The 24,195-nt window shown below is 43.1% G+C and overlaps 1 protein-coding gene across 1 annotated transcript; it reads right to left on the bottom strand.

The window, feature by feature from the left end:
• Positions 1–569: 569 nt before the first annotated feature.
• CPA2 (carboxypeptidase A2) lies at positions 570–21,725 on the bottom strand. The gene is made up of 11 exons (XM_053609061.1): positions 21,658–21,725; positions 19,142–19,223; positions 18,334–18,468; positions 17,622–17,717; positions 15,720–15,821; positions 13,735–13,833; positions 12,299–12,409; positions 11,176–11,266; positions 9,191–9,390; positions 5,806–5,890; positions 570–811 (listed from the first exon to the last, which is right to left on the bottom strand). Exons 1-11 carry the CDS (start codon positions 21,720–21,722, stop codon positions 624–626), a joined length of 1,254 nt encoding a protein of 417 aa, XP_053465036.1. The 5' UTR covers positions 21,723–21,725; the 3' UTR covers positions 570–623.
• Between the last annotated feature and the right edge of the window lie 2,470 nt (positions 21,726–24,195).

The following is a 24,195-nucleotide window of genomic DNA, read 5'->3' as shown; positions in this document are numbered from 1 at the left end:
AATAAATAATCCAAATGGTAAATTTTATTAATATCTAATTTGTTGAGTCACATGTAGACTCATCACAAGTCTTAAACATTTGTAAGACTTATCACAAGTTTTAAACTTTATTTTGTTTTTAATTAATTTTTTTTTTTGAGACAGAGTCTCACTATGTCACCCTGAGTAGAGTGCTATGGTGTCACAGCTCACAGCAACCTCAAACTCTTGGGCTCAAGAAATTCTCCTGCCTTAAGTCTCCCAAGTAGCTGGGACCACAGGCACCCATCACAATGCTTGGCTAATTTTTGTTGTTGTAGTTATCATTGTTGTTCAGCTGGCCTGGGCTAGGTTCAAACCCACCAGCCTCCGTGCATGTGGCTAGGGCCGTAACCACTATGCCACGGGCGCTGAGCCACTTTAAACATTTTTTAAAGGATGTTGGGAGCATTCCGCTCAGGATAGATCTTTTTTTCTTTTTTTTTAAGACAAAAGGGTACAGTGCAGGACTTGATGTGCTCTAGGGCAGCAGAAACCAAAGAACTGGTACTCCCAGATCAGAGTAAGAAAAAGGAATAATCACAACTCAATTTGCTTGGAACCGAAGAGATTTATTTAATGGAGTTTGTTTCCTCCTCAGGCCCCTAGTAGGGATGGTCCCTCACATGCTCCATGATTGTCTTCAGGCCAAGCCAGGTCTCTTCGGCCGTGGGCAAGATCTGACTGGCCGGCAGGAGGAAGCCATGGCGCCCTGTGTCTCTCAGTTCAAAGGCAAATGAGTACTTGATGCCAAAATCATAGGACCAATCAATGCTTCCTCCGCTGGCTTGGTCTGAAAGGCAAATGAGAATATAGTTCAATTAAGCTCTTCCCACTACTCTCACAACAATATAATCTCCCTCTAAATTCTACTGTTATCAAAGGTACAGTGAACTGTGAGAAGGGGGATAGTTTAGTAGAGGGTCATACTTACGAAAAAATAGGTTATAATTTGGAAAGCAAATGGTTACTCAAATAGACACTATACTTTTCTTTCCTTTAGTGTTCTTAGGAACCTCTAGCTTTATCCACCCACTTGGAATCCCGCCTCTTGTTCAAACTGGCATCTTCTCCACCTTATGGAAGCCACACCACTTAACAGGCACAGACATGGTTTTCTGTAGTGGGAAAGAAGGATCTCTTACAAATGGTGTAAGAGATTTGGTTCCAGCCCTCAAGGGACTTTCAGCCCTCAGGGTGGAGCAGGCTCTGCTCTGCTATCAGACAGCACACCTGGCGCCTCTGTGTGATGGGTTTAGTCAATACAGTAACGTGCGCCTGAGATATGAGTACCACTGACGTGACAGATAATGAAGGAAGATGGCATTGGCCTATGAGACAATCATGACTCAAAAGAGCTAAGCAATGAACAGCCCTGAGGCCTCTCCTGGGAAGGGCAGGTAAAGGTCACATGGAGGACATAGCTGGAGCAGAGATGGCAGAAGCCACCTACTGCCTACGAATGGGGTTGGGAAGACCAGGGAGGCTGTATCAGAAAGCAGTAGGATTAGAGATTAATACTGTGAATTAATGCTGTGAATTCCTATGACTATTGTCTTTGCCTTGATCCAGAGCAGCCATGGAGCACCTGGTAAATAACAAATCCTAAATGGGTGCCAACGTGAACTGAATCTTCCCTGGGTACCAAAATTACTAACCCATCTCTTTGGTGTGGCTAAAGGCCATAGCCAGTCCCACTAAAAGGTCCATGAGCAACAGAATACTGGCTTCAGATAGAGTCCTGCTTCCACAAATAATTAGCTAGGAGAGACTCAGCACCCATAGTGCAGTGGGTAGGGTGCCGGCCACATGCATCAGGGCTGATGGGTTTCGAACCTGGCCTGGGCAAGCTAAACAACAAAAAAATAGCCGGGTGTTGTGGCGGGCGCCTGTAGTCCCAGCTACTTGGGAGGCTGAGGCAAGAGAATCGCTTAAGCCCAAGAGTTTGAGGTTGCTGTGAGCTGTGACACCACAGCACTCTACCAAGGGCAACATAGTGAGACTCTGTCTCAAAAAAAAAAAAAAAAAAAAAATCAGCTAGGAGACCTAGGACAAGTCCCTTCTCTCTCTGAGTCCCAGATGATTCATCTGCCAATTGGGGATGTTACTGCTGCCTTGTTCCCAGGGCACTGAGAATCAAATGGGATAATACGATGGTTATGATTAGAACACTAGTTGAGTGTTTACTAAATGTGTGCAGCACTACAGTACATTGGTTCACTTAATCTGAAGGTAGTTACTAGGGATCATTTTCATTTTCAGAAGAAGAAACTGAGATTCTGAGAATTTAAGTGAAGGAGCTAGGAAAATAAGGTATGTAGATTAAGCAGTCAATAAATGTCAGTTTATGACAATGTAACCTAATCATTTGTGCCCTTATATTAATCTGAAATTTTAAAAAAGACTTCAGAAAATGTCAGTTATGATTATGACTATCATTATCAACAAATGACCAGGATGCTGTCAGAAGTCAGTCCACAGTAAGGATCAGAGGTATTGGGAGGAGAGTTCACCAGGAAACTAACAATCAGCATTTATACAGCGCTTTAGAATTAGTGAGCACTTTTATTCCACATGCGAGCTTGTGAGCCTCTCAACAACCCATTGCACAAATAAAGACACCAAGGGAGGAGAAGGGGCCAGCCCAAGGATACCTCATTCTAAAGTGGCAGTGCTACAACTCAAACCCAGGCCTGTCACCGAGATCTGTTTTCTTTCCCTTGCACCTCCCTAAGAAAGAACGCAAAGAACAACTTCTCCTGGACTAAACACCTCTTGTAGTGCAGCGCCTCAAAGCCCTTTCCAGATGGAAAGCTGCCCAGGAAATGTCTCACCTGCCACAGACGTACAGACACCTCTTGGGTGGAGTGAAGCAGGTGTTCAGCCCAGGTGCATACCAACCTGGGGCAGCAGGCAAAAGGTACTTAATTAGGACTAGTCCTTAAAGGCAGTGCTTGTCCAAGCTGGAATGGGGCCAGGATAACAGAGTCAGCTCAGCTCTGGGCAATGATGCAGCCAGAACTTGCTTGGCCATTAACAGGTTTTAAAAGATCATAAAGCAAACACTATACTTGTCTTTGTTCATTGGAAATATCTTCAATATCTGTGACACCAGCAAAGAAAACAAACTGAACCTCAGCCTTCCAAGGTCTATCTTATTTGTAAATATTTCCAGATGAGGTGGGTGAAAAACAAGATTCCTTATAATAGAAATGCTGAGATCCACATGCGGTCTCAGGGGTTGACGATACCATTCTGCTGACATTGTGAACTCCAACCTCCACTGAAAAGCTGCCAACCAGACAAAAGCACGTGTTCCTCTGTCTTGAGTAGTCATCACAGTCTCAAGCTAGAGCCACTCCTCTGTCACCCCTGCCACCACTCAGAGGGCCCCTGATGAAAGTGAAACAACTCCATGTAGAACATGGATAAAAAGGTCTCAGCAACTGTGAGATCAGTCTTCTCAGAGAACATCTAAAAAATATGTAACAAGAGCTCCAAAGCTCTTCATTCCATTTGATTTGGTAATCTTACCTTGGGAATATACTCCCAGAAGATCATCTAACAGAAAAAGGAGTTCATGGCCAGGCATGGTGGCTCATGCCTGCAATCCTAGCACTCTGGGAGGCCAAGACAGGTGGATTACTTGAGCTCATAAGTTTGAGACCAGCTGGAGCAAAAGCGAGACACCGTCTCTATTAAAAATGAAAAACTGAGGGCGGCACCTGTGGCTCAGTCGGTGGGGCACCGGCCCCATATGCTGAGGGTGACGGGTTCGAACCCGGCCCCGGCCAAACTGCAACAACAACAAAAAATAGCCGGACGTTGTGGCGGGCGCCTGTAGTCCCAGCTGCTCGGGAGGCTGAGGCAAGAGAATCGCTTAGGCCCAGGAGTTGGAGGTTGCTGTGAGCTGTGTGAGGCCACGGCACTCTACTGAGGGCCATAAAGTGAGACTCTGTCTCTACAAAAAAAAAAAAAAAAAAAAGAAAAACTGAGGCAAGAGATTCACTTGAGACCTAGTTGGAGGTTGCTGTGAGCTATGACACCCTGGCACTGTATCCAGGGTGACAGCTTGAGACTCTGTCTCAAAAAAAGAAAAGAAAAGAAGAGTTTGTATAAACATGTTCAAAGTAGCACTATATTTAGCAAAAAAGTTGAAACTATCCAAAGACTTAGTAACTGTGATATTACAATATAACGGAATAACAAATACCTAGACTGTAAATACATAAAACTACATAGAAAATGTTAACTTTAAAAAGCTGAGCACAAAATAGAACACAGACTGATGACAACTACATAAATATATTTGCACTCATTGACAAAAATCATTAATGAACTTAAAATGATAATAAAACATGATAATTGAGTTCTTTTTTCCTAAAAAGTTTTTTAAATGTATGATAAATACCAAAAAGAACAACAAAATAAAAATAAAAAAAAGACACCACCTGGGTAAAAAGAAACTTTGATGAAATGTAATATTATCAGATAAGAATTGTTTTTTTGTTTTTGTAATTTTTTTTTTTTTTTTTGCATTTCAATTAAGCATTCTGGATATAGTGAGTAAAACATCACTCCTCTCGGCGGCGGTGCCTGTGGCTCAGTGAGTAGGGCACCAGCCCCATATACCGAGGGTGGCGGGTTCAAACCCAGCCCCGGCCAAACTGCAACAAAAAAATAGCCGGGTGTTGTGGCAGGCGCCTGTGGTCCCAGCTGCTCGGGAGGCTGAGGCAAGAGAATCGCGTAAGCCCAGGAGTTAGAGGTTGCTGTGAGCCGCGTGACTCCACGGCACTCTACCCAAGGGCGGTACAGTGAGACTCTGTCTCTACAAAAAAAAAAAAACACAAAACATCACTCCTCTCCTCTCCAAGATTCCCATTAAGGAAACCATGCCTGGGGTCCTGGGGGCATGGTTCATGCCTGTAATCCTAGCACTCTGGGAGGCTGAGGCAGGTGGATTGAATGAGTTCACCAGTTGGAGACCAGCCTGAGCCAGAGCAAGACCCCGGCTCTTAAAAAATAGCTGGGCCTTGTGGCGGTGCCTGTAGTCCCAGCTCCTCGGGAGACTGAGGCAAGAGGAGTTGAGCCCAGGAGTTTAAGGTTGCTATGAGCTATGATGCCATGGCACTCTACCTAGGGCAACAGAGTGAGACTCTATCTCAAAAAAAAAGAAAGAAAGAAAAAGATAACCATGACTAACACGCGTGCATTTCTACAAATTCCCATGACTGCCCCTCCTGTGACTACAGGACTACAGCTATATCCATGCTCCACTTGTCCCAGGCTGACTGGCCACCTCTGCCTGCCTATGCCCCATGTTCTCCCCTACTCTGCCACTGTCCCCTGCACTGGTCATTTCTTCTCCCTCCTGTACCTTTCACCTCTCCCTCTCTATTGGTTCTTCTCTCACAGTCAATAAATATAACCTTGTAATACTCACTATATGCCAATAACAGAAGACAAATACTACATACAAATCATGTTTGAGCACCACTTGTAATTGCAGAAGTCAAATGTGACTTGAGTATTATAATTTTCATACAGTTTTTTTCCTTTTGAAAATGTGTGTATATTTTTTGGGCACCCTCTATGTTTAGAAAGTTCTTTGTACTAAGTATCACACAGCAAGAGTCTCACGGAAGAGACTAGACTAGACTGAGTAAGGTTGGTTCCACGCATGAAGGCCTATCCCTTTCACATCAAGGTATTTAAAAGCTTTGGCCCAAACTCACCTTCCACTTTAGTCACTCATGTGTAAAAAATTCCAGCACATCATATACTTACAGATAACTGAGCAGATTGGTCCCACTCTGTACTTGGTGCCATGCAAGCCTGTCACAGATTGGGCAGCCTTTTGGGCCACTTCATTCTAGAATGAGAGAACCAAAGAAAAGTGGATGGATGATAACTCTTGGGAGATCAGTTGCCCAACAGCAGAATATAGAATGGAAGTTCGGGTTAACTAGACTCTGGTTAATTGAGGTGGAAGCACAATACCCTTTTTGTTTTAACCATTTTCACTGAGTAGTAAGCACAACTTCACTTCTGTTGGCTTTGAAAATACAACATGAAGTCCCTCACTGTTTGATTATCCAGTTGTTTGCAGAACTCTAGGGTTCATGATTTTGCTACGAGCTGTCCCTGGTCAGTAGTGTGGATGGAAATAGAATGGGTGTAAGGGGGATAAAGAGAACATGTAGTGACCCCAGGACATACCTGGAACATTGATTTGGGGGGATTTTTTTAAGCTAGATCCCTACATTGGCTTATTTCTCTGAATTGTCTCTTTTTCTGAAAAGTAGAGCTCGGCAAAACATTTTCTGTTATTTGACAGTTTCAATTTTGACTTTACTGAGGCTTTATCATGCTTGTTAGGGATAAACATAAGGTCCTGAACTTGGGTTCAGGAAAGCAACTGTACAATTACCAGATGGGGGAAACCTGGCTGGTAGAATCCTCAGAGAGCCTGGGGGTTTCTGTCAATGAGCCCAACATGAGTCAATGGCACAGTGCCACTGCCAAAAAACTAACATGACCCTCAACCGCATTAGCAGAAGTGCACTGTCTGGATGAAGGCGTTATGATCACACTGTGCTCTGTGCTGGGGAACCCACAGCACAGGTTTTCCATTCACTTCTGAAAGCTACCTTTGAAGAACACAAACCAAAGCATGCTCAGGAAACAGCTACCAGAATAGAGAGGGAACCTAATCCTAATAACATGAGTACTTGAGGGAACTGAGGTTATTTAGGAGAAGTAGGCTGTGGTCTTTAGGTAATTAATGGATTTCCCTCTCAAAGGGAAATAAACTTGCTCAATGGAGCAGAGATAAACTTGGGCTGGTAGGTAAAAACCATAGGGAGGAGGTTTGGGCTCTCTACAAGGAACTCTTAAAAAAAAAAATGAAAATGTGTCAAACGGTCTATGAAACTAGTGTATGGTGCCCCATGATCACATTAAATGTACACAGCTATGATTTAATAAAAAATAAATAAATAAGAAAGAACTCTAACAATCAAACCCACCCAACGCTGACAGGCTCCATTGGTGGCAGGAAGCCATCCAATCACAGGCCAGATGACCATCTGGTACCAAGTTGAGATAACTTAATGACGTCTAGGTCTACTAGAAGTCTGTTTTAGGTTCCTTCCAAGCCTTATATGCTTTTCCCCTGATTTGACCTTGAAGACTAATACCATCAAAACCCTAAACCCTGAACCCCATAAATGCATCAATGTACAAAGTTATAGTTTAATAAAAAATTAATTAAAAAAAAAGAAAGAAACCTGAAAACAGGCTGAGCGTGATGGCTCATGCCTGGCATTCTGGGAGGTCAAGAGAAGCAGATTGCTTGAACTCAGGAGTTCCAGACCAGCCAATGCAAGAGGCAGACCCTGTCTCTACTAAAAATATAAAAATTAGCTGGACGTTGTGGCAGGAGCCTATAGTCCCAGCTACTCATGAGGCTGAGGCAAGAGGATCGCTTTAACCCAAGAGTTTGCCATGAGCTAAGCTGATCCCATGGCACTCTAGCCTAGGCAACAGAGTGAGAGTCTCTCTCAAAAAACAAACAAACAAGAAAAACCCCGAAAACAGGTCTACAGGGCTAAAATACAACTGATGAGATGAAGAATACCTGTGAGTTAGAATAATCTATAGCACTTCTGCCTGGGGCTGCTGACAATAATCTATTTGAAGGTAAATTGACAAAAAGGTCCCAATGTAGGCCTTATCCCTAACAAATGGGTTTCAAAAACCAAGCTTAAAAGCCAGACTGGAAATACCTGCACATTCTTTTCAGCTGGGGATAGCTCTTACTCAATTGGGAATAGCCTCCTAAGATGTCTCCATCTGAACTAAGGCTACCATCAGTTTGCTAATTTCTGAAATAGGAAAGGAAGATGGAAAGTATCGAGTTGGGGGAGCCTCTAGCCTCTAATTCTTACCCCCAACATCACACACCAGTGTGTTATCATAGGAGGTCATAGAAGGCCAAAGACCCCTGGAAAGCATGAGGTAAGTTTTGGGAAGCAGCACTGGATAGCACAGAGCATTTGACCACCCATGCAAGAACCTCAGATCTAAATCCAAAGGGTTTTTTTTTTCCTCCTTAAGAAACGAAAAGCAGGCGGCACCTGTGGCTCAGTGAGTAGGGTGCCGGTCCCATATACAGAGGGTGGTGGGTTCAAACCCAGCCCCGGCCAAACTGCAACAACAAAAAAAATAGCCGAGTGTTGTGGCAGGCGCCTGTAGTCCCAGCTGCTCAGGAGGCTGAGGCAAGAGAATCACATAAGCCCAAGAGCTGGAGGTTACTGTGAGCCGTGTGATGCCACGGCACTCTTCCGAGGGCAGTAAAGTGAGACTCTGTCTCTACAAAAAAAAGATAAAAAAAAAAGAAACAAAAAGCACATCCTGGGAATTTATGGTCAAATCCAGCTCCCACTCATCTAGATTAAGGTAACGCTAATTTCATGAATTCTATTTCCCAAGGAAACTTAATTTAGAAAAGTTTGTAACCTGTTTTTCAAACCTTTGGCTGCAGCATCACAATCTTCTCAGTGACTGAACTTAATGTCTCATTTTTTTTTTTTTTAATTTTTAGAGATGGGATCTCACTATGTTGCCTTGGCTGAACTCAAACTCATGGCCTCAAGCAATCCTCCTGCCTCAGCCTCCTGAGTAGCTGGGACTACAGGTACATACCACCAATGAACACTGGTATACAAGTATCTGAGTCTTTGCTTTTGATTCTTTTGAGTATATACTTAGAAGCCGAATTACTAAATCATGTGGTAATCGTGTGCTTGTTTTTGTTATTGTTTTGGGTTTTTTTTTTTTCAAGACAAAGTCTCACTATGTTGCCCCAGGCTATAATGCAGCCTCAGCCTACCTTGCAGTGGCCTCAGCCTACCTTGCAGCAGCCTCTAATTCTTAGGTTCAAGCTATCCTCCTGCCAGCCTCCCAAATAGCTGGTACTATAGGCACTCACCACAATGCTGAGCTAATTTTTTCTATTTTCTATTTTTAGTAGAGACAGGGTCTCATTTTGCTCAGACCACAAATGATCCCCCTGCCTCAGCTTCCCAGAGTGCTCAGTGCCTAACTTTATGACTGAAACTTTCAACACAATGGATGTTTGTTAAGCTGAAATTAAGTTTCAGAAACTCACCAGCTCATCAAAGTGATATGACTTGGTACATTTATACCCATAGGGGAACATCAGCAGCTGGGAATAGCTATGGAGGGTAATGAAGGCCTTGACTTTCCCATGGCTCTTGATGAAGTCCACTATGGATTTCACTTCAACCTCAGAGTTGGCACTGGGTCCATGGTAAGAATCAGAGCAAGGGTTGTTACTGGCTCCGGGTCCTGAGGAGATGAAGAAGTCCAGTGAGAACAATGAGCTTTAAGAAGACACTATCAGGAGAAGGCTATGATGAATTGCTAAGTTTCTCCTCTAAAAATCAGAGCAAGATTGTCATTGTGTTAGATCAAGTCTCTTCTAAGGAAATAGGGAGGCTAACCAAAGTGACTCTCTGGATACATATATTGTTAAAAAATAGGTTCTTTCTGCCATACAGAATGGCAGAAAGAACTATCAAATCATATCATCTCCTCTCTGTGGAGGCTGTTAGAAGAAAAGCTAGATTTACTATTATAGATGGAATTCCTGCATTGGGTGGGAGTGTAGCAAGTTCATTTTCTGGGATCTCATCCAATTCTTAGAGTCCAAGAGTAGAAGATTCTATGCATCTGTATTTTTTTTTTTTTTAGTAGAGACAGAGTCTCACTTTATCACCCTCAGTGGAGTACCATGGTGTCACAGCTCATAGCAACCTCCAGCTCTTGAGCTTAGGCGATTCTCTTGCCTCAGCCTCCAGAGTAACCGGGATTACAGGCGCCTGTCACAACACCCAGCTATTTTGTTGTTGTTGCAATTTGGCCGGGGCTGGGTTTGAACCTGCCATCCTCAGTATACGGGGCCAGCGCCCTACCCACTGAGCCACATGAGCTGCCCAGCATCTGTATTTCTAAATAACAAAGCCACAAATGCAAGGAACCTCTGACACCCTTTTTACAGTGAGGAAATCACAATTACATTTGACAACGATGCCACCTTTGGCCTTGATTATCTCAGCAATTAGAATGGCTCAAGACCACTGAATGGGGTCCACTGTAGGCCTGGGCTGAGTGTCTGAAAACTAGACAGAGAACCTCTGAGGGGATGGGGAGGGCTGAGATTTCCCCAGCCTGTCTAAGTGATATAGACAAAATGTCACCTTATTTTAAAATTATTTAATAAAAGTAACATTCTGGGGGGGAAAAATGTGACATTGAATTACAGGGCATTGTTCAATATTTAAGATCTAGTGTTTTGATTTTTTTTCCCTACATAAAAAAAAAAAAAAAGAAAAAATTGTAAAAACAATGAACACTGTTACCACACATCCATATCCTGTCACAATTCCCTAGCGTCCTATCTCAGTTCTGTAACTCTCTTAATTCATTTGTTTTACAAATATTTAGTGATTGCCTTCCACCATGCAGACTCTGTGCTAGGTGTTAGGAATACAGCAGCAAAAAATACGCAGCTCCTAACCTCACTACTATTGTAGCCTACTAAGGGGGAAAAAAAAAATCAAAGCATTTCAATTCTATGATTAGTGAAACATAAGTGGTTTTAACTGGTGGCTGAAAGCATAAAGCAGTCTCTAACTAGCGTGCCACTGAACTCCAAAACGTAACAGCTGCAAGTCAACATAACCAGAGCAGCAAGCTAATATTTTACCTTTGAATCGATATGGAAAATCAATTGCTTAATCCTATTTGCACTTTTTCCTTTTCTTTCTCGAAGCATCCATAGATGATGTAATGCTTCTCCTCAAAATAGATCCTAGCCCCCTCTAGTGGTCGGTTCAGGGCTTCCTGACGCCTCCCACCATCGTAAGCCCCACCAGCTCGTGGAAAAACTGAGAAGTGAGACAAAATATATTAAATGCTGTTCAGAGCTCTGTGACGGCACTATGCCCCTGTGAAGGGAATTTAGTTAAGCGTTTTTCAAATAGGTTTTTAAATGGCTTGCATCCTGAATGTGTTTAGCCCCGGCTGACGCACTCCAGAGCCAGACGGTGTCTGACAAGTCCCTGCGCTCACCTCCAAAACCCGCATCCCAGTTCCGGTTAGGATCCACACCCACACAGAAGCTTCCAGATACCTTGGACCGGGTCTTCCGCCACATGCGATTCTTCAAAATCACACACAAAAAGAATATGGAAAAAAGAAAGACCATCATTTAGCCTGGCAGGAGGGTCCCTTTAAAATTCTGTTAATTTCCCCTGCCCCTCCCGGAAAGGCCCCTTTGGAATTGCATTCATTTCCCTTGCCCCAGAGGTGTCAAACAGTCCCCAAACAGGGTTCTGCTCACAGCCTCTCTGCCATCTCACCCAGGTGAGAAGTGGATGTTCCTCCATCTCCTCAAGTGAGTGCCTTCCACACAAACCAACTCTGTTAATTGCTCACAACAAAAAGTGGGTAGAGGGGGGTTCTGTGATCTAATTTTAGAAAATAAGGGGGCTAAAGTGGTAAATGTACTTCAGATCTTTGAAGGATTTTTAATGCTTCGATGTTTTTTATAAACCCCTAAGAAAGGGATATAGTGGGTGGCATTTCCTAGACTTGACTGTGGAACCCTTTATTCATTTGGTATCTCATGAGATATCGTTAATTAGCTCTCTCCAAAAATAAATTTGAAGTTCTGATTCATTTTGAATACATGTGGGGTCACAGTTACCACAACAGTGCTTTGTAATGAGATTTTTAAAGGAAAAAAAAAGCTACATAACTCCTTTTAGTGATATTACAGGGGATTTCTTCCGCAGATTGTAAGGAAAATGCTAGACACATTGTACTGCCTACCTAAATCCTACTGCAATCTAATTGTCAGCAGGTAACATCCGCCTCCTCTTTTCTATCAATCCTACCACAAAAAAACGCAGAGATAATTGGAACAAATCTCTTAGGTGACTCACTGTGAACACAGAGCTCTAATAGCCCAGCCTAACAGCTGAAATGGGCTCTGGCTGAGGCGACATGTAAAGACATCGTGCGTCAGAATAAGAAGTGATTAGAAACACTTCTCTATGCCTCATTTTTCAGGGCCACTACTGAGAGATTAGGCATTCCTTTTAGCGGAAATCAAGAAAAGAAAGATTACTTTTGTTTTTGATGTTCCCACACATCTCCTTAGGTACTTGTTGAAGAAAAAGTCTAGACTTACTGTGGTTTGAGAGAATACGTATCCATCGGGGTTTGTGACTGGTAGTAGGAAGATGTCCATAGCGTCCAGAATGGAAGTGATGGATGGATCGTTTCCGTAATCAGAAGCAATCTAAGCAGAGACAATATACATGTCAACCTCATGCTCCCCTTTCACCGGAGAACACAAGACAAAATACTAAGGCAGTGTGTTTTTCCCAAATGTGAAGTAGGGATCACTTTGGTCAGTGAGTCTTCCAGGTGTACTGCAGTCCAGCCTCCTGCAGTGTTAATGTGTTTAATATGTCAGCGTCTATACTCTTATTCCTTGTCAGAATAATTTATTTATATTAAGTAAAAATCAAATATCACATATCCATTCTCTCTCAAGACCAGTAGCATTCTTCCTATTAATTCTGGGGAGGCATTTTGCAATGGTGGGCAATGGTATATGTGGTTATGTTAGATCAATAAACCAAAGTAATTGTTTTTAGTACTCCTTAATCCCCAACATGGGGTAGTTTTCCATAAACATTCATGAGCAACATCAGATTACTTGAATATGTGGAGACTTTGCTACAGATACGGAGAACTAGTTAAATTCCATTTTGGGAATTACATTTTTACTTGCCATCAAGAGCAGGAGAGTTGAAGTTTCTGCTGGGTTAAAATTTATTCATTTCCTGTGCTCAGCCATCCTAAAGCATTATTATTCAACTGTTAAATATCCATTTCATAATACCCTAAAGGTAACCACATTTTAATTGAAGGGAAAAATGTATCAGACGGTATGCACGTGGTTGCACATGCTTGAATGATCTGATGTGGATTGATTTCCTTTGCTCATGAATTAACACTGATTTATAGCATGTCATTTTTGAATTACTTAAGAAATACCAGACTAGGTCACACTCAGCCCCGTGTCCTGACTCTCAGGCTAGCCGACATGTGGAAAAGAGGTATTGCTACACCCTGACTTCAAAATCAGATTTGGGAAATTTTAAGAACAACCCAAACACCCTTAAATAATTCCACTTTGGAAGTGTAGGTCACAGTACACTCTTCTTGCACCTGTTCATTATTTTCTCTCTGTCCCTTTCATGGATTTTATCAATTTCTAGTACATCACGCCTCAGCCCTTAGAGTTCCAGGTAGCAAAGCGATTTTTCTCTAGTCAGTTCTTATGCTGAAATCTGACTTCCAGAGTCCTTACTTGCCACCCTTTCTAGCTCCCTGTGTCTTTTAACACAGCATGCAGCAGCCAGCCCAAGGGGAGAGGGCCAGGGTGCTGGATGGGACAATACCAAAAAAGGCTGAATGGGTCTGTTTCCTGCCTGTGTGGCAAGAGAAGGGTGCAGGCCGAGAGCACCAGCCGTCAGGACCGGAGGAACCATTGTGTGCGTAGGTGGGACTGACTCTACAAAGACAAAACACACAAGGAGTTTTAGGCAAAATAACCTTATTTGCTGTCCACAACGCAGTAGCTTGTGTAACCCACTCTCGAGCATGGATCCCGGCATCCAGCCAGATAGCTGGCTTGTCTCCTCCGGTGCTGAACTGCAAAGCAAGCATGGCAATATGAAAGGCTGGCGGCACCTCCGCCCTTCCTTCCCCCACCTCCGTCCTTCTCTGTCCCCCTTTCTGTTCTTGATGTGATTGAGACAAGAGACACAGACAATGATGCAATCGATTACCTTTACGCATTTAAGCTGGATTTTCTTTTGTTCCCTTCTTAAAATGTAAGCTTAAATGCAGGCTAATGAGAGGGACATAGACTTTTTCTCCTTTGATGTTTATAAAAAAAATTGCTGCAGATAATGTAATAACATAAAAATGTGTTCATAAATTGGAAAAAATAGGGTACAGAAATTTGTCATTTTTTTATCAGATTTTGTTCTAAATACTAAAGAAAAGACTGTTCATGCAATTATACACACACATAAATAATGAGAAATAAAGAGAGGAGGAAGAAGAAAGAAAAGGAGAGAGAAAGAAGTAAAACAACGTACAGTTGTTAATAGCTGTTATCGCATAGTTGTAAAATTAGAATTACTAGAAAGTTTTTCCTTTTTTTCTTTTTTTGGGGTCTACTTTCTAAATTTATGCAATGATAATGTTATTTTGTTATAAAAATGCTATAAAATGTTATAAAATATAAAATTATAAAAATGTTATTAAAATATAACCTTTTGAGACCTTCATAAAAGCAGCATGGAAGGCTCTGGAGGTGCTTTCCAGAGTTTAAATTTTATGATCTAAGTTGAGTTTTATTTGGAACAGTGGCTTTGCCAATTGGATCAGTAAATGGGGAGGAAAAGATTATTTTTGCACCATCAGCTTCTATCTCTGTGCAGCACTCTAAACATAGCAGATAAGGTAAATGAGAAATGCAAATCCTTGCTAAAAATTACTACATTTCACGGGTTTTGAGAGTTTTAGTTGAAATGTTTTGTGCCTTTTCCTCTAAAGTGCTCAAATGAAAAAAGTGGAGAACTTTCAAAAACACTTAAAATCTTCAACTACGAAATCACCCTGGGAAAGGAAAAGCCAGCCAGGAAAGTCTAAGGAGGGGGGGAGAATCTCGGGTTTCCCCTGTTTGGGGGTGAGGGGGGTGGAGAAAATCAAAAGAAATGAAAATAATAAACATTAGCAAATGTACCCCGGTGTTATAAAGTAGGCAAACCACTCCTTTCAGGCCTGCTTTGGGAAAAAATGCTCTGGAGAAATCATCTGTCCCAGTTAGTCAGTGGCTCCCAGCCATAAGGTTTCCAAATTTAGCAGGGAGTTGTGACATTACCTCTTCTTTATTATTATTATTTTTTTTAAACCAACTTTCTAGGAAATCTGGGGAAGTAATTTTCACTCTTTTCAGGGCAAAGTGCAAACGCTTGAAATTAACAGCACTAAGACAGGGTTACAACTGGAGCAAACCCCTAAACTAAGAAACTATCACCTAAAAGAAAAAGAGCCTTCATTCGGGACATTTGTCTTTGCGCGCTACGGGGACTCTTATTTTAAAGTGCAGCTCAGGCAATTACTCGGTGCCTTTTCTGTTTTTGTTTTCTTCTTTTTCTTTTTCTCGTTTTTTCCTTAAGAGTACAGAAAAGAGAAGATGAAGTGGAGGAAAGGGCAGAGAACTCCCACCTTGATTAATTACAGAAGACTCCCGCGTCCACCCTCCCCCTCCTCCGTTCCCATTGGTGCCTAGCGCGTCCGCGTCCCCGCCGGCACTAACTCTCTCCTGCAGACTTGCGTCAGCCTGCGCGGGAAGAGGGGTGAAGGAAAGGGTGGGAGTGGATGCTCGAAACCAGCAAGGACCGGTTAGCAAGGAGAAAAAAAAAAAAAAGGAACCGCTCTCCGGGCTGAGCTGGGACTGCGGGCCAGCCTAGGGAGCGGGAGATTCTAGAAGCGTCGGGAGGAGAAACCGCGGCTGCACCGTGTACCTTGAGCACGTCCATAGGCCGATCCTCAAAAGAAGAGCCAATATTCACTTTGCTCACTAGCCCAGGGTGTTCGGCCACGAGATTGTCCATTTCTTGAGAAATCTAAAATGTTGACAATGAAACACAGACATTTGTACGTGAACGACCCGCTGTGATGCATTCCTTCGCGGTTTTTTTTCCCCTCACCTGCATTCTTGGGCACAGTGGAGAGGGCAGAGTGGCCGGCTGGGGCCGTAGGGTCGGGGACTAAGGAGCAATTAGCTGGGACTATAGGGTGGGGTGCATCTGAGTTCCAACTAAGGTGGAATTAACAGGGACTGTGAGGTCCGAGTTCCAACTAAAGGGTAATGAGCCAGCAGGCATCTGCAGGGACTGGAAAGGAACAGCCACTCTGCGGCGGCAGTAACAGCTCTTTGCAGTTTGCAGAACAAAATGGCACTCCTCTGGTTTGCCTGTGGCTTCCCTCCACCCCTGCCTAGCTTCTTCCCCTGTACCCACAAATACAAAGCTCTCCGCCCTCTAGAAAAGGCACACAAATGGTAGTAGCCCCTCCCAAAGGATGGCTGTATAGGTGGGGGCTGCAAAATGCGGGGGAGGGACAGCTCAGGCCTGGGGACAATGAGGTGCCTGCAGCAAACGCATTAAAGCCACCACCTACTCTGACTCCTATTTTCCAAGGCTGATTGAAATTCTGTGCTTCTGGGGCACCCAAGCTGTGTCTATTGCTGGGACTGAGACACGTCCGGCCCATCTAGAGAGTTAATGGGGTGAAAACAGCCCCTCCAGCTGTTGCCAGCATTTGCAATCCGTGGGTTTGTGCAGCACCCAGGGGGAGAGAGAGGGCATCTAGTTTTCTCCACTTCTTTTCTTCTTTACTCTCTGTATTGGTCCACAGCCTCTTATCTGAAATCCTTAGGGCCACATATATTTCAAATTTAAAAATTGTTTTTGAAGAGGGGAATTTAAGAAGTAATAGGAAATATGTATTATATATTACACATGGGACATTGCTCCATATGCAAGCACATTAATATATCTGGCAGTGAAACAAATGAGTAGCAAGTCAGTTCAGGTCAGATTTTGTTCCCAAATGAGTTTAGGTCAAATCAGGTTTTGCCACCAAATAAATTAGGGGAAATTTTTTTTCAGAGCTGTTTGCATTTTAAAATTGCTGATTTGGAGGTATTTGGTGCCAGATAACCTCCTTTCTGACTGTTCTCTACTCCCAGCCTCACACCTACCTAACTAAGCCCCATTAACAGCCCTTCCCTCATGCCCCCGTTCTACCCTCTATTCCCTAGTCATTTAGTGCAGATGATTCCCATGTACCCCCACAGAGGCTCTGTGTGACAAAGAGGTAAGGCAGCACTGCCCAGGAACCTGGTAGCAGCGTGCAGTGCCAGAGGCAAGAAGGGGCCATTCTTCACAAGTTAAACAAACTCAAACTCAGGAAAGACAGAGCAGACCACATGAGGCTTTGGAGCCTTAAGCAGGTTGGAGCCAGACCCAGGTCCCAGGCTGGAAGTCAGAGGCACCAAGGTGGCCCCTGATTCTGTCTCAATGGCAGCTCTGTAGGCAGCACATGTCAGAAGTAGCAAGGGGGCTGAAGGGAATCACAGGAGCAGGAGAGGGCTGTTTGTGGCCTGGCTTTACACTCCAGGCACTTCCAAAGTAACAGGTGGCTGTTGGGATGGGCAGGTGGGCTTCTGGTCACCTAACCTAACGCAGGAGTTGGTGTGGAGCCATGACATGGATGCTAGCTATGAAATCATAGGGAAACTTGGAGAAGGCAGGAAATAGGAGAATCATTTCTAGGTCATTGAATCACCATGTGGAAGTGCAGGCCCTGTCATCAGACGAGACAATGGCCCATTTCTTTGATGTTCATTTTGAAACACCTACCTCTTCCAAGGTATGGTAGGCCCCAAAGTTGAAGTTCCCATTCCTTTCTCTTCTCTGATTAAATAGCATTTCTTCACTCTCTTTGTCCAATAGAAGCTAAGATAAAGCAATTATGCATATCTATGATTAGTTTATAGCAATGCATTTCAGTCTATAGTTGTGAAAGAAATGGTGACACTTAGGTCCCCAGTGCCAAGCTTTCCTCTTCCTGACTGGTAGCTTTTGGGGTCACGGCCTTCCCTTACTCTGGTAGTACTCCAAAAAGGGACAGAGGGTCAGTGGGACTTCCTGCCAGCCAGATGCTGCAGATGCCGAGGTGAGCTGGGAGGCATAGTCTTATGGCTCATACCACCTTTCTGGGAACTCAGGGTCTGAGTTAACCTCTAATTAAAAACCAAATCAATGAAGAAAAAGAACTAAATCAATAACCGCTTGCTTTCTCCTATTTTGACTAACACCTGTTATTTGCACTTTTTATATCATGCTGTAGCCTCTCTTTTGCCCTTTCCCTTATATTCTTTTTTACCATATTCCACTGTGTCAAATGCAAAAGGGAGAGAGACAGTGCCTCGCTACCCACCTGCAGGGGAAGCCCAGGCTGCTGGAAAGTCCCAGTACTGCCTTCCTTGGCAGATGGGACTCAAGGATGAAAGAGGATGGACATGAACTGAAGTCCACGTGGACCGGCAGTTCTGGTCTGTGGTGTAATTACCTGCACATCTTCAATCATGATGGAATAAGCAATTCCCTGGGACTCCAAGAAAACTTTGACGGCCTGGATGGTGACAAATGGAACTCGGACATGGGCTGTCTCCCCTGGAATGGTGGGAAATTTCCAAAAATCAAGCTGAAATGGATAAAAGGCCAAGCCAAGGCAATAAGTGGGCTATTCTGGGGAAACAGTTCAGCATTGATAGACCTCAAGAAACCAACTTATATATATTTTATCTTCAACCCATAGGACCAAAATCATGGCAGAATTACTACGATACTGCAATAAGGTTTTTAAAATACCCGAGCATCGGCAAATGTGTTATATTGCTCCCTTCCCCTCCTCATGACTAAATATTAAAACTAGCAGAAGAAAAAGATTATTTAAAATTATGGCAGTTTTTTTTTTTTCTTAAAATGCTGGCATCCAAGTGATCCAATTCATTTCATAATAGAATTAAATACTATAAATTATTTTAGCAGGAAAATATGCATAAAGGTATCCATAATGTTTCAAAGTAACTTTCACATCTGGTATCTCTTTGCATTCTTATAGTAAACCTATGAGATAAAAGAATGGTCTGTTTATTGCCATTACTCTGAACGGGATAGTGAGACACAGGGAAGGTAGGTGATTTGCCCCCATGTCCCGTAGTTAGGACTAGAGCTCAGGTTTTCAGAATCCCAGCTCCCTGAGTTAGCATTCCGCACTATGTCAGAGGAGTCACTATCTAACGGTGGGGTCTTCACCCTGGGAAACAGAACCCCCCCCCATACACACACACACACACACACACACGGATAGATACCTGAAGGTGTTTTTCAGCCTCCAATTGCAGCACATTTTTAATTTGTTCTTCGTTGCTTGGTACAATCTCAAGAACTTGGTCTCTAAAGGAAATTAAGCACAGACATGAACTTAAAATCCCAACCTGAACACTTTCCTACTGCTTTTTGCTCCTGTTAGTCTCTGCATGTAGCAGATTAACGCAACAGTCAATAATCTCTTTGACAATCCAGAAACTAATAAATAGCATTCTGACCCACATCCCCAGAATGAGGACGTGATAGAATGGCTTTATTTCCTCCAAGGAAATGTTACCTAAATAATAATTAAGAGGTGTACCTGCTCTTAGCAGGTAGCTTGCCATTCACGCTGCCTTTCCTCTAGCTAATGAGTATGTCAGATAACACCTGCTGCTCATAAAGTGCCAGCTTTTAAAACTTGTCTGTTCCTGTTTTTCAGAAATAAGTTTTTTGTTTTTTTTTTTGAGACAGAGCCTCAAGCTGTCACCCTGGGTAGAGTGCCGTGGCGTCACAGCTCACAGCAACCTCCAACTCCTGGGCTCAAGCTATTTTCCTGCCTCCGGCTCCCAAGTAGCTGGGACTACAGGCACCCGCCACAACGCCTGGCTATTTTTTGGTTGCAGCCGTCATTGTTGTTTGGCGGGCCTGGGCTGGATTTGAACCCGCCAGCTCAGATGTATGTGGCTGGTGCCTTAGCCGCTTGAGCCACAGATGCCGAGCCCAGAAATAAGTTTTTTATAAGTGGAATTAATTTGGTGCTAATAAAGGAGAATTGAATTCACATGTGAATTAACATAGGAATTTTTTTTCAGTTTGGGGATTAGGGGTTTTTAGTTTTGTTTTTTGTTTTGTTTTTTTTTTGTCAGATGAAAATGTATCAGGGTTTCATTTCCAAACCCCATTCATGTGACCAAAACATGGGGCATGGCCAGGGACATTTGGGACCCCAACAAGTCATGGTGTGCCTCTGTTTACACACACATACACACACTTATAATGGGAATAAAGGATTGGCAGGAAAGAGAAATCTCAAAACAAGCAAATACCTATCTTTTGAAAACAGGGTGGAAGAGCCAGACTCTGACAGCCTTTCCCTGGGTGACAGAATTCCTCCTCTATCCCTTTCTCTAAGCAGGCAGACTTCCCAAATCACGACCCCATCCTCTGATGCAGTGGGGAAGAAATTGGTACCATAAGCCATACATAGGAACCAGAATCCAGGTCTTCTGAAGCCAACCCCATGCAATTTCCAGTGAACTTTAGTGGAATATGTAAATGACAGAATGCAAACTCTTCAAGGCTTTTCTGCCGCACGTATCTGTCTGCCACAAATGGTCTGAAAAATTCTTCCATTTGAGTCTCATTACTTTTGGTTAATGCATGGACTCCTTGGAGTCCTCCTTTAAAATGGAAAGGTGCTGGGAAAAGTAAATACATTAAGCTAATATTTTCTGGTGTGTATTTTAAGGAATAGTAGTCCTTTGAGTTGCTCAGCAAAAATAAATAAATAAATAATTTTTAAAAAAAGAAGGTGGAGGGGTTAGTGATTTTTAAAAATGTGGGTCCATACATGCTTCAACCTAGATATCTTCTTATACATGCATAGATTTATAGGCACACTAATTTAGTCAAAGGTTTGTTTAACCCTCTGATTCCCAAATTTGTTTGTCCGCTCACTTTTCTGGATTTCTTTTTCTTTTTTTTCTTTTTTGAGACAGAGTCTCAAGCTGTTGCCTAGGGTAGAGTACTGTGGCGTCATAACTCACAGCAACCTCCAACTCTTGGGCTCAAGTGATCCTCTTGCCTCAGTTTTTCTATTTTTAGTAGAGACAGGCTCAGGCTGGTCTCAAACTCCTGAGTTCAAGCAATCCACCTGCCTCGGCCTCCCAGAGTGCTAGGATTACAGGCGTGAGCCACCGCACCCGGCCTTGCATTAAATTTTTTTTGACTGCTTCACTAGTTCCTTGGAACACTCTCCACAAAATGCTGCTGAAAGCCCGTTCTAGGATTGTGGAGCCAAAGAACTTTGGAGGAAAGATGAAAACTGCAAAGTCATGAGAGGAGGCTGGGTGAACAGAAGTCCCCAGCCTTGCGGCCCAACTCCATGAGGTTCCACTACCTCCACGCCACATCTGGAGATGGGTGTGACAGGGGCTGAGGTGGAGATGAAGCCCAGAAAGGTGGAAGGTGGTAGCAGCATAGCCTTGACACCTCCTGAGACTCCCGAGACAAGTGGCCAAGCCATTTTATTTCTCCTGGCGGAGAAAATGAGTAAGGCCAGAGAGAAAATAGGGTTATGTGTGTTCAGTTTTCACTTTTGTTTTTTCTTTAAATGCCATTCTTCTCTTTGTTGATCAGCCGCTCCTGTTTTTCCTACTACTGAACCACCCGCAAGTCAAAGAGAACTTTTCTGGAGACACTGAACACTTAACACCATTTACTCTGTAACCCTCAAGAGAGGCTGGGTGAATCAGGTAAATAAAATTCAAACTAGCACCAGAAAGAAAGCATAACTTACCCAACAAAGGTTTCTTGACAGTAGATATGCCCCAAAAGGGCACCAAAAAACAGAATCAACCTCATGGTCAAGAGCTTTATCAAAGTCCAGGATTCAAGAGTCTTTCCTGAGTTTTATTTATAGAGACTGCAGCTGAGGCTGGTCCGCTGACCTTGTAAGAACTCAAGTGAATTCCCACATGGTAAAATTCCCACCTGCATGTGAAATGCTCAAGGTTGTAGACACTCACCTGTGTGATATAACCAATCTGCCCATTTTCCATTCCTATGATGAGATAACAAACTTCGGTGGAAAGAAAAAAATTGCTAGAGCATACCAAGGGCGAATCATATATTTATGATTTAGAACATAAAGTGTCACGAGCTCTGCCCAATGATAGAAACCAGATTAATAGACCTAGAGGTTAAAGTCCTTTCTGGGTCTCTGACAAAAAAAGGGACAGAGCATTTATAGTAATTACTCAGGCATCCTGTCTATCACATTCCATTAGGTTGCTCATTTGTTTGTTTTTATAATGTTTACCCTGAACCACTGCAATCACTCAGTCCACATCTGCTGAATGTCCCTGTAGATGTGGCCCACTCCAGTCCTCACTCTATATTAAAACAAAACAGAAGGCCTTTTAATATTCAATTTTGCACTATCTCTAAAGTGATCCATCTGTATTTGCACCAAATTGATATCCCTGTTTCTCGGCTCTTTCCCAAAATGAAAATGTCTTTCTGATTAGATCAAAGATGTTACTTGTTATAGAAAGTTTGGATTAAAATGAAATGTTTTCTTTAATTGCCAGTAATTTCTCCACCCAAAGAAAACCATTTAGGATACGTTCCAAATTTCTTTCTATACTTTATATTTTTTCTAAACAAACATTAGCCCATAGAGCTTATTCTGTTTTTTAAACTAAGTTTTGTTTTTAACAAAGGTGATCTTTTCTTGTTTATAAACATAGATCAACATTAATCTTTGTTCTTTATTGCATAGGAAGAAATTACACCTGCTTGTTTTTAGGAATCATACTTCATTGCATTGTATTCGTTCACACACATTGTATTCAGCCCTAGCAAGAATCAACCACAAAAAGCTGCAAGGAAATTTTCATCTGTCCTAGTCCATTCTTATCTGCACGTACTTTAAATCCCTGGGTTCAAGTACCTGATTAAAGGGGAAAAGGGTATATATGTGTGTGTATGTATCTCTATATAATCAGCGTTTCTGATTTAAGAAATTTCTAAAAGGGAGGGGAGGGAGGTGGGAGGTGGGTAGAGGGAAGGGGATTGGTGAGATTACACCAGTGGTGCATCTTACAAGGGTATATGTGAAACTTGGTAAACGGTCTGTAAAGCTAGTGAATGATGCCCCATGATCATATCAATGTACACAGCTATGATTTAATAAAAAAAAAAAATTAAAAAAAAAGAAATTTCTAGATTGACTTGGTTTTTCATTATCTTTGGATTTGGAGAGAAGAAAAAGACCCAGAGGCAGCAGCCAAATGCACCCTTCCATCCCTTTCACAGCACCTGTGAAATGAACAGTAGTCCAAACATTGTAAGGGCTGTTCTTGGAGAATCAATAAAAACTTCCTAGAAACAATGTAGCTTGAGTTGAGTCTTCAGGCAGGTAGGATATGGCCAGGCAAACATGGGAAGAGCCTGGATTTCGGGTGATTGGAAAACATGAAATGGGCAGAGACCTGAGAAGGCACAGAACACACAGCCAGGTTAAGGAGGAAGCTGGCCCCACTGGAGCAGAGACTTGATCATGGGAGTAGTGGGGAAGGTAAAATAGGAGAAGGTGGGGCTGGGGGGGGGGGAGGGTCGTGGGAGTTGTCTCACAATCCAAGGAGGGTTTACACCTAATAAAAAGGAGAGCTTCAGAGGCTTCTGAGCAGGCAAGTGATTGATGAAAAGGGTAAACTTTGCATAATGCTTGTACAGCAGAGCTCCTCCAACCAGACTGCTGAGTAGGAAACTCCTGGAGAAACCCAGATTTCAGATGACGCATCTGGACTGCGTGACAGCAGTGGGCTCCCAGAGGTATTTCAGTAGAAGAATCATGAGTTTGTGGTGCCAGAATGGATATAGAAAAAGAAGTCGAGAAAAGGATACTTTCCACTGGTTACTAAAGGAGGAGCAGGTGGACACCCTCAAACCCCCCACCAACATCTCCCCACCCAAGTGTCACACTGGAAGAACTTTTGATCATCTCCCCTACTGGTAGTAGCCTTTCTTCTTCTTGTTTTTTTGTAGAGTCGAGTCTCACTTTATCACCCTCAGTAGAGTGCTGTGGCATCACGACTTGCAGCCTCCAACTCCTGAGCTTAGGTGATTCTCTTGCCTCAGCCTCCTGAATAGTTGGGACTACAGGCGCCCACCATGATGCCCAGCTATTTTTTTGTTGCAGTTTGGCCGGTGCCGGGTTTGAACCCGCCACCCTCGGTATATGGGGCCAGCACCCTACCCACTGAGCCACAGGCGCTGCCCGGTAGTAGCCTTTCAAAGAGGAATTTTTGCTGAGTAGTACTACCCAATAAAT

This window comes from Nycticebus coucang, chromosome 11 (assembly GCF_027406575.1).
Source record: "Nycticebus coucang isolate mNycCou1 chromosome 11, mNycCou1.pri, whole genome shotgun sequence".
Classification (NCBI taxonomy): Eukaryota; Metazoa; Chordata; class Mammalia; order Primates; family Lorisidae; genus Nycticebus; species Nycticebus coucang.
The sequence above is the reverse complement of the archived record's forward strand: the minus strand, read 5'-3'. Positions and strand labels throughout refer to the sequence as shown.

Bases quoted from the DNA above. Each gene is read 5' to 3' on its own strand.
- CPA2 (XM_053609061.1), bottom strand. From the start codon at position 21,722: ATGAGGTTGATTCTGTTTTTTGGTGCCCTTTTGGGGCATATCTACTGT. The intron at 9,391-11,175 runs GTGAGCGCAGGG...TCATCTCCTCAG, and splicing joins CTGGGATGCGGGTTTTGGAG to GACCCGGAGCCAGTAACAAC. The intron at 5,891-9,190 runs GTGAGTTTCTGA...CTCTCATTCTAG, and splicing joins CATATCACTTTGATGAGCTG to AATGAAGTGGCCCAAAAGGC.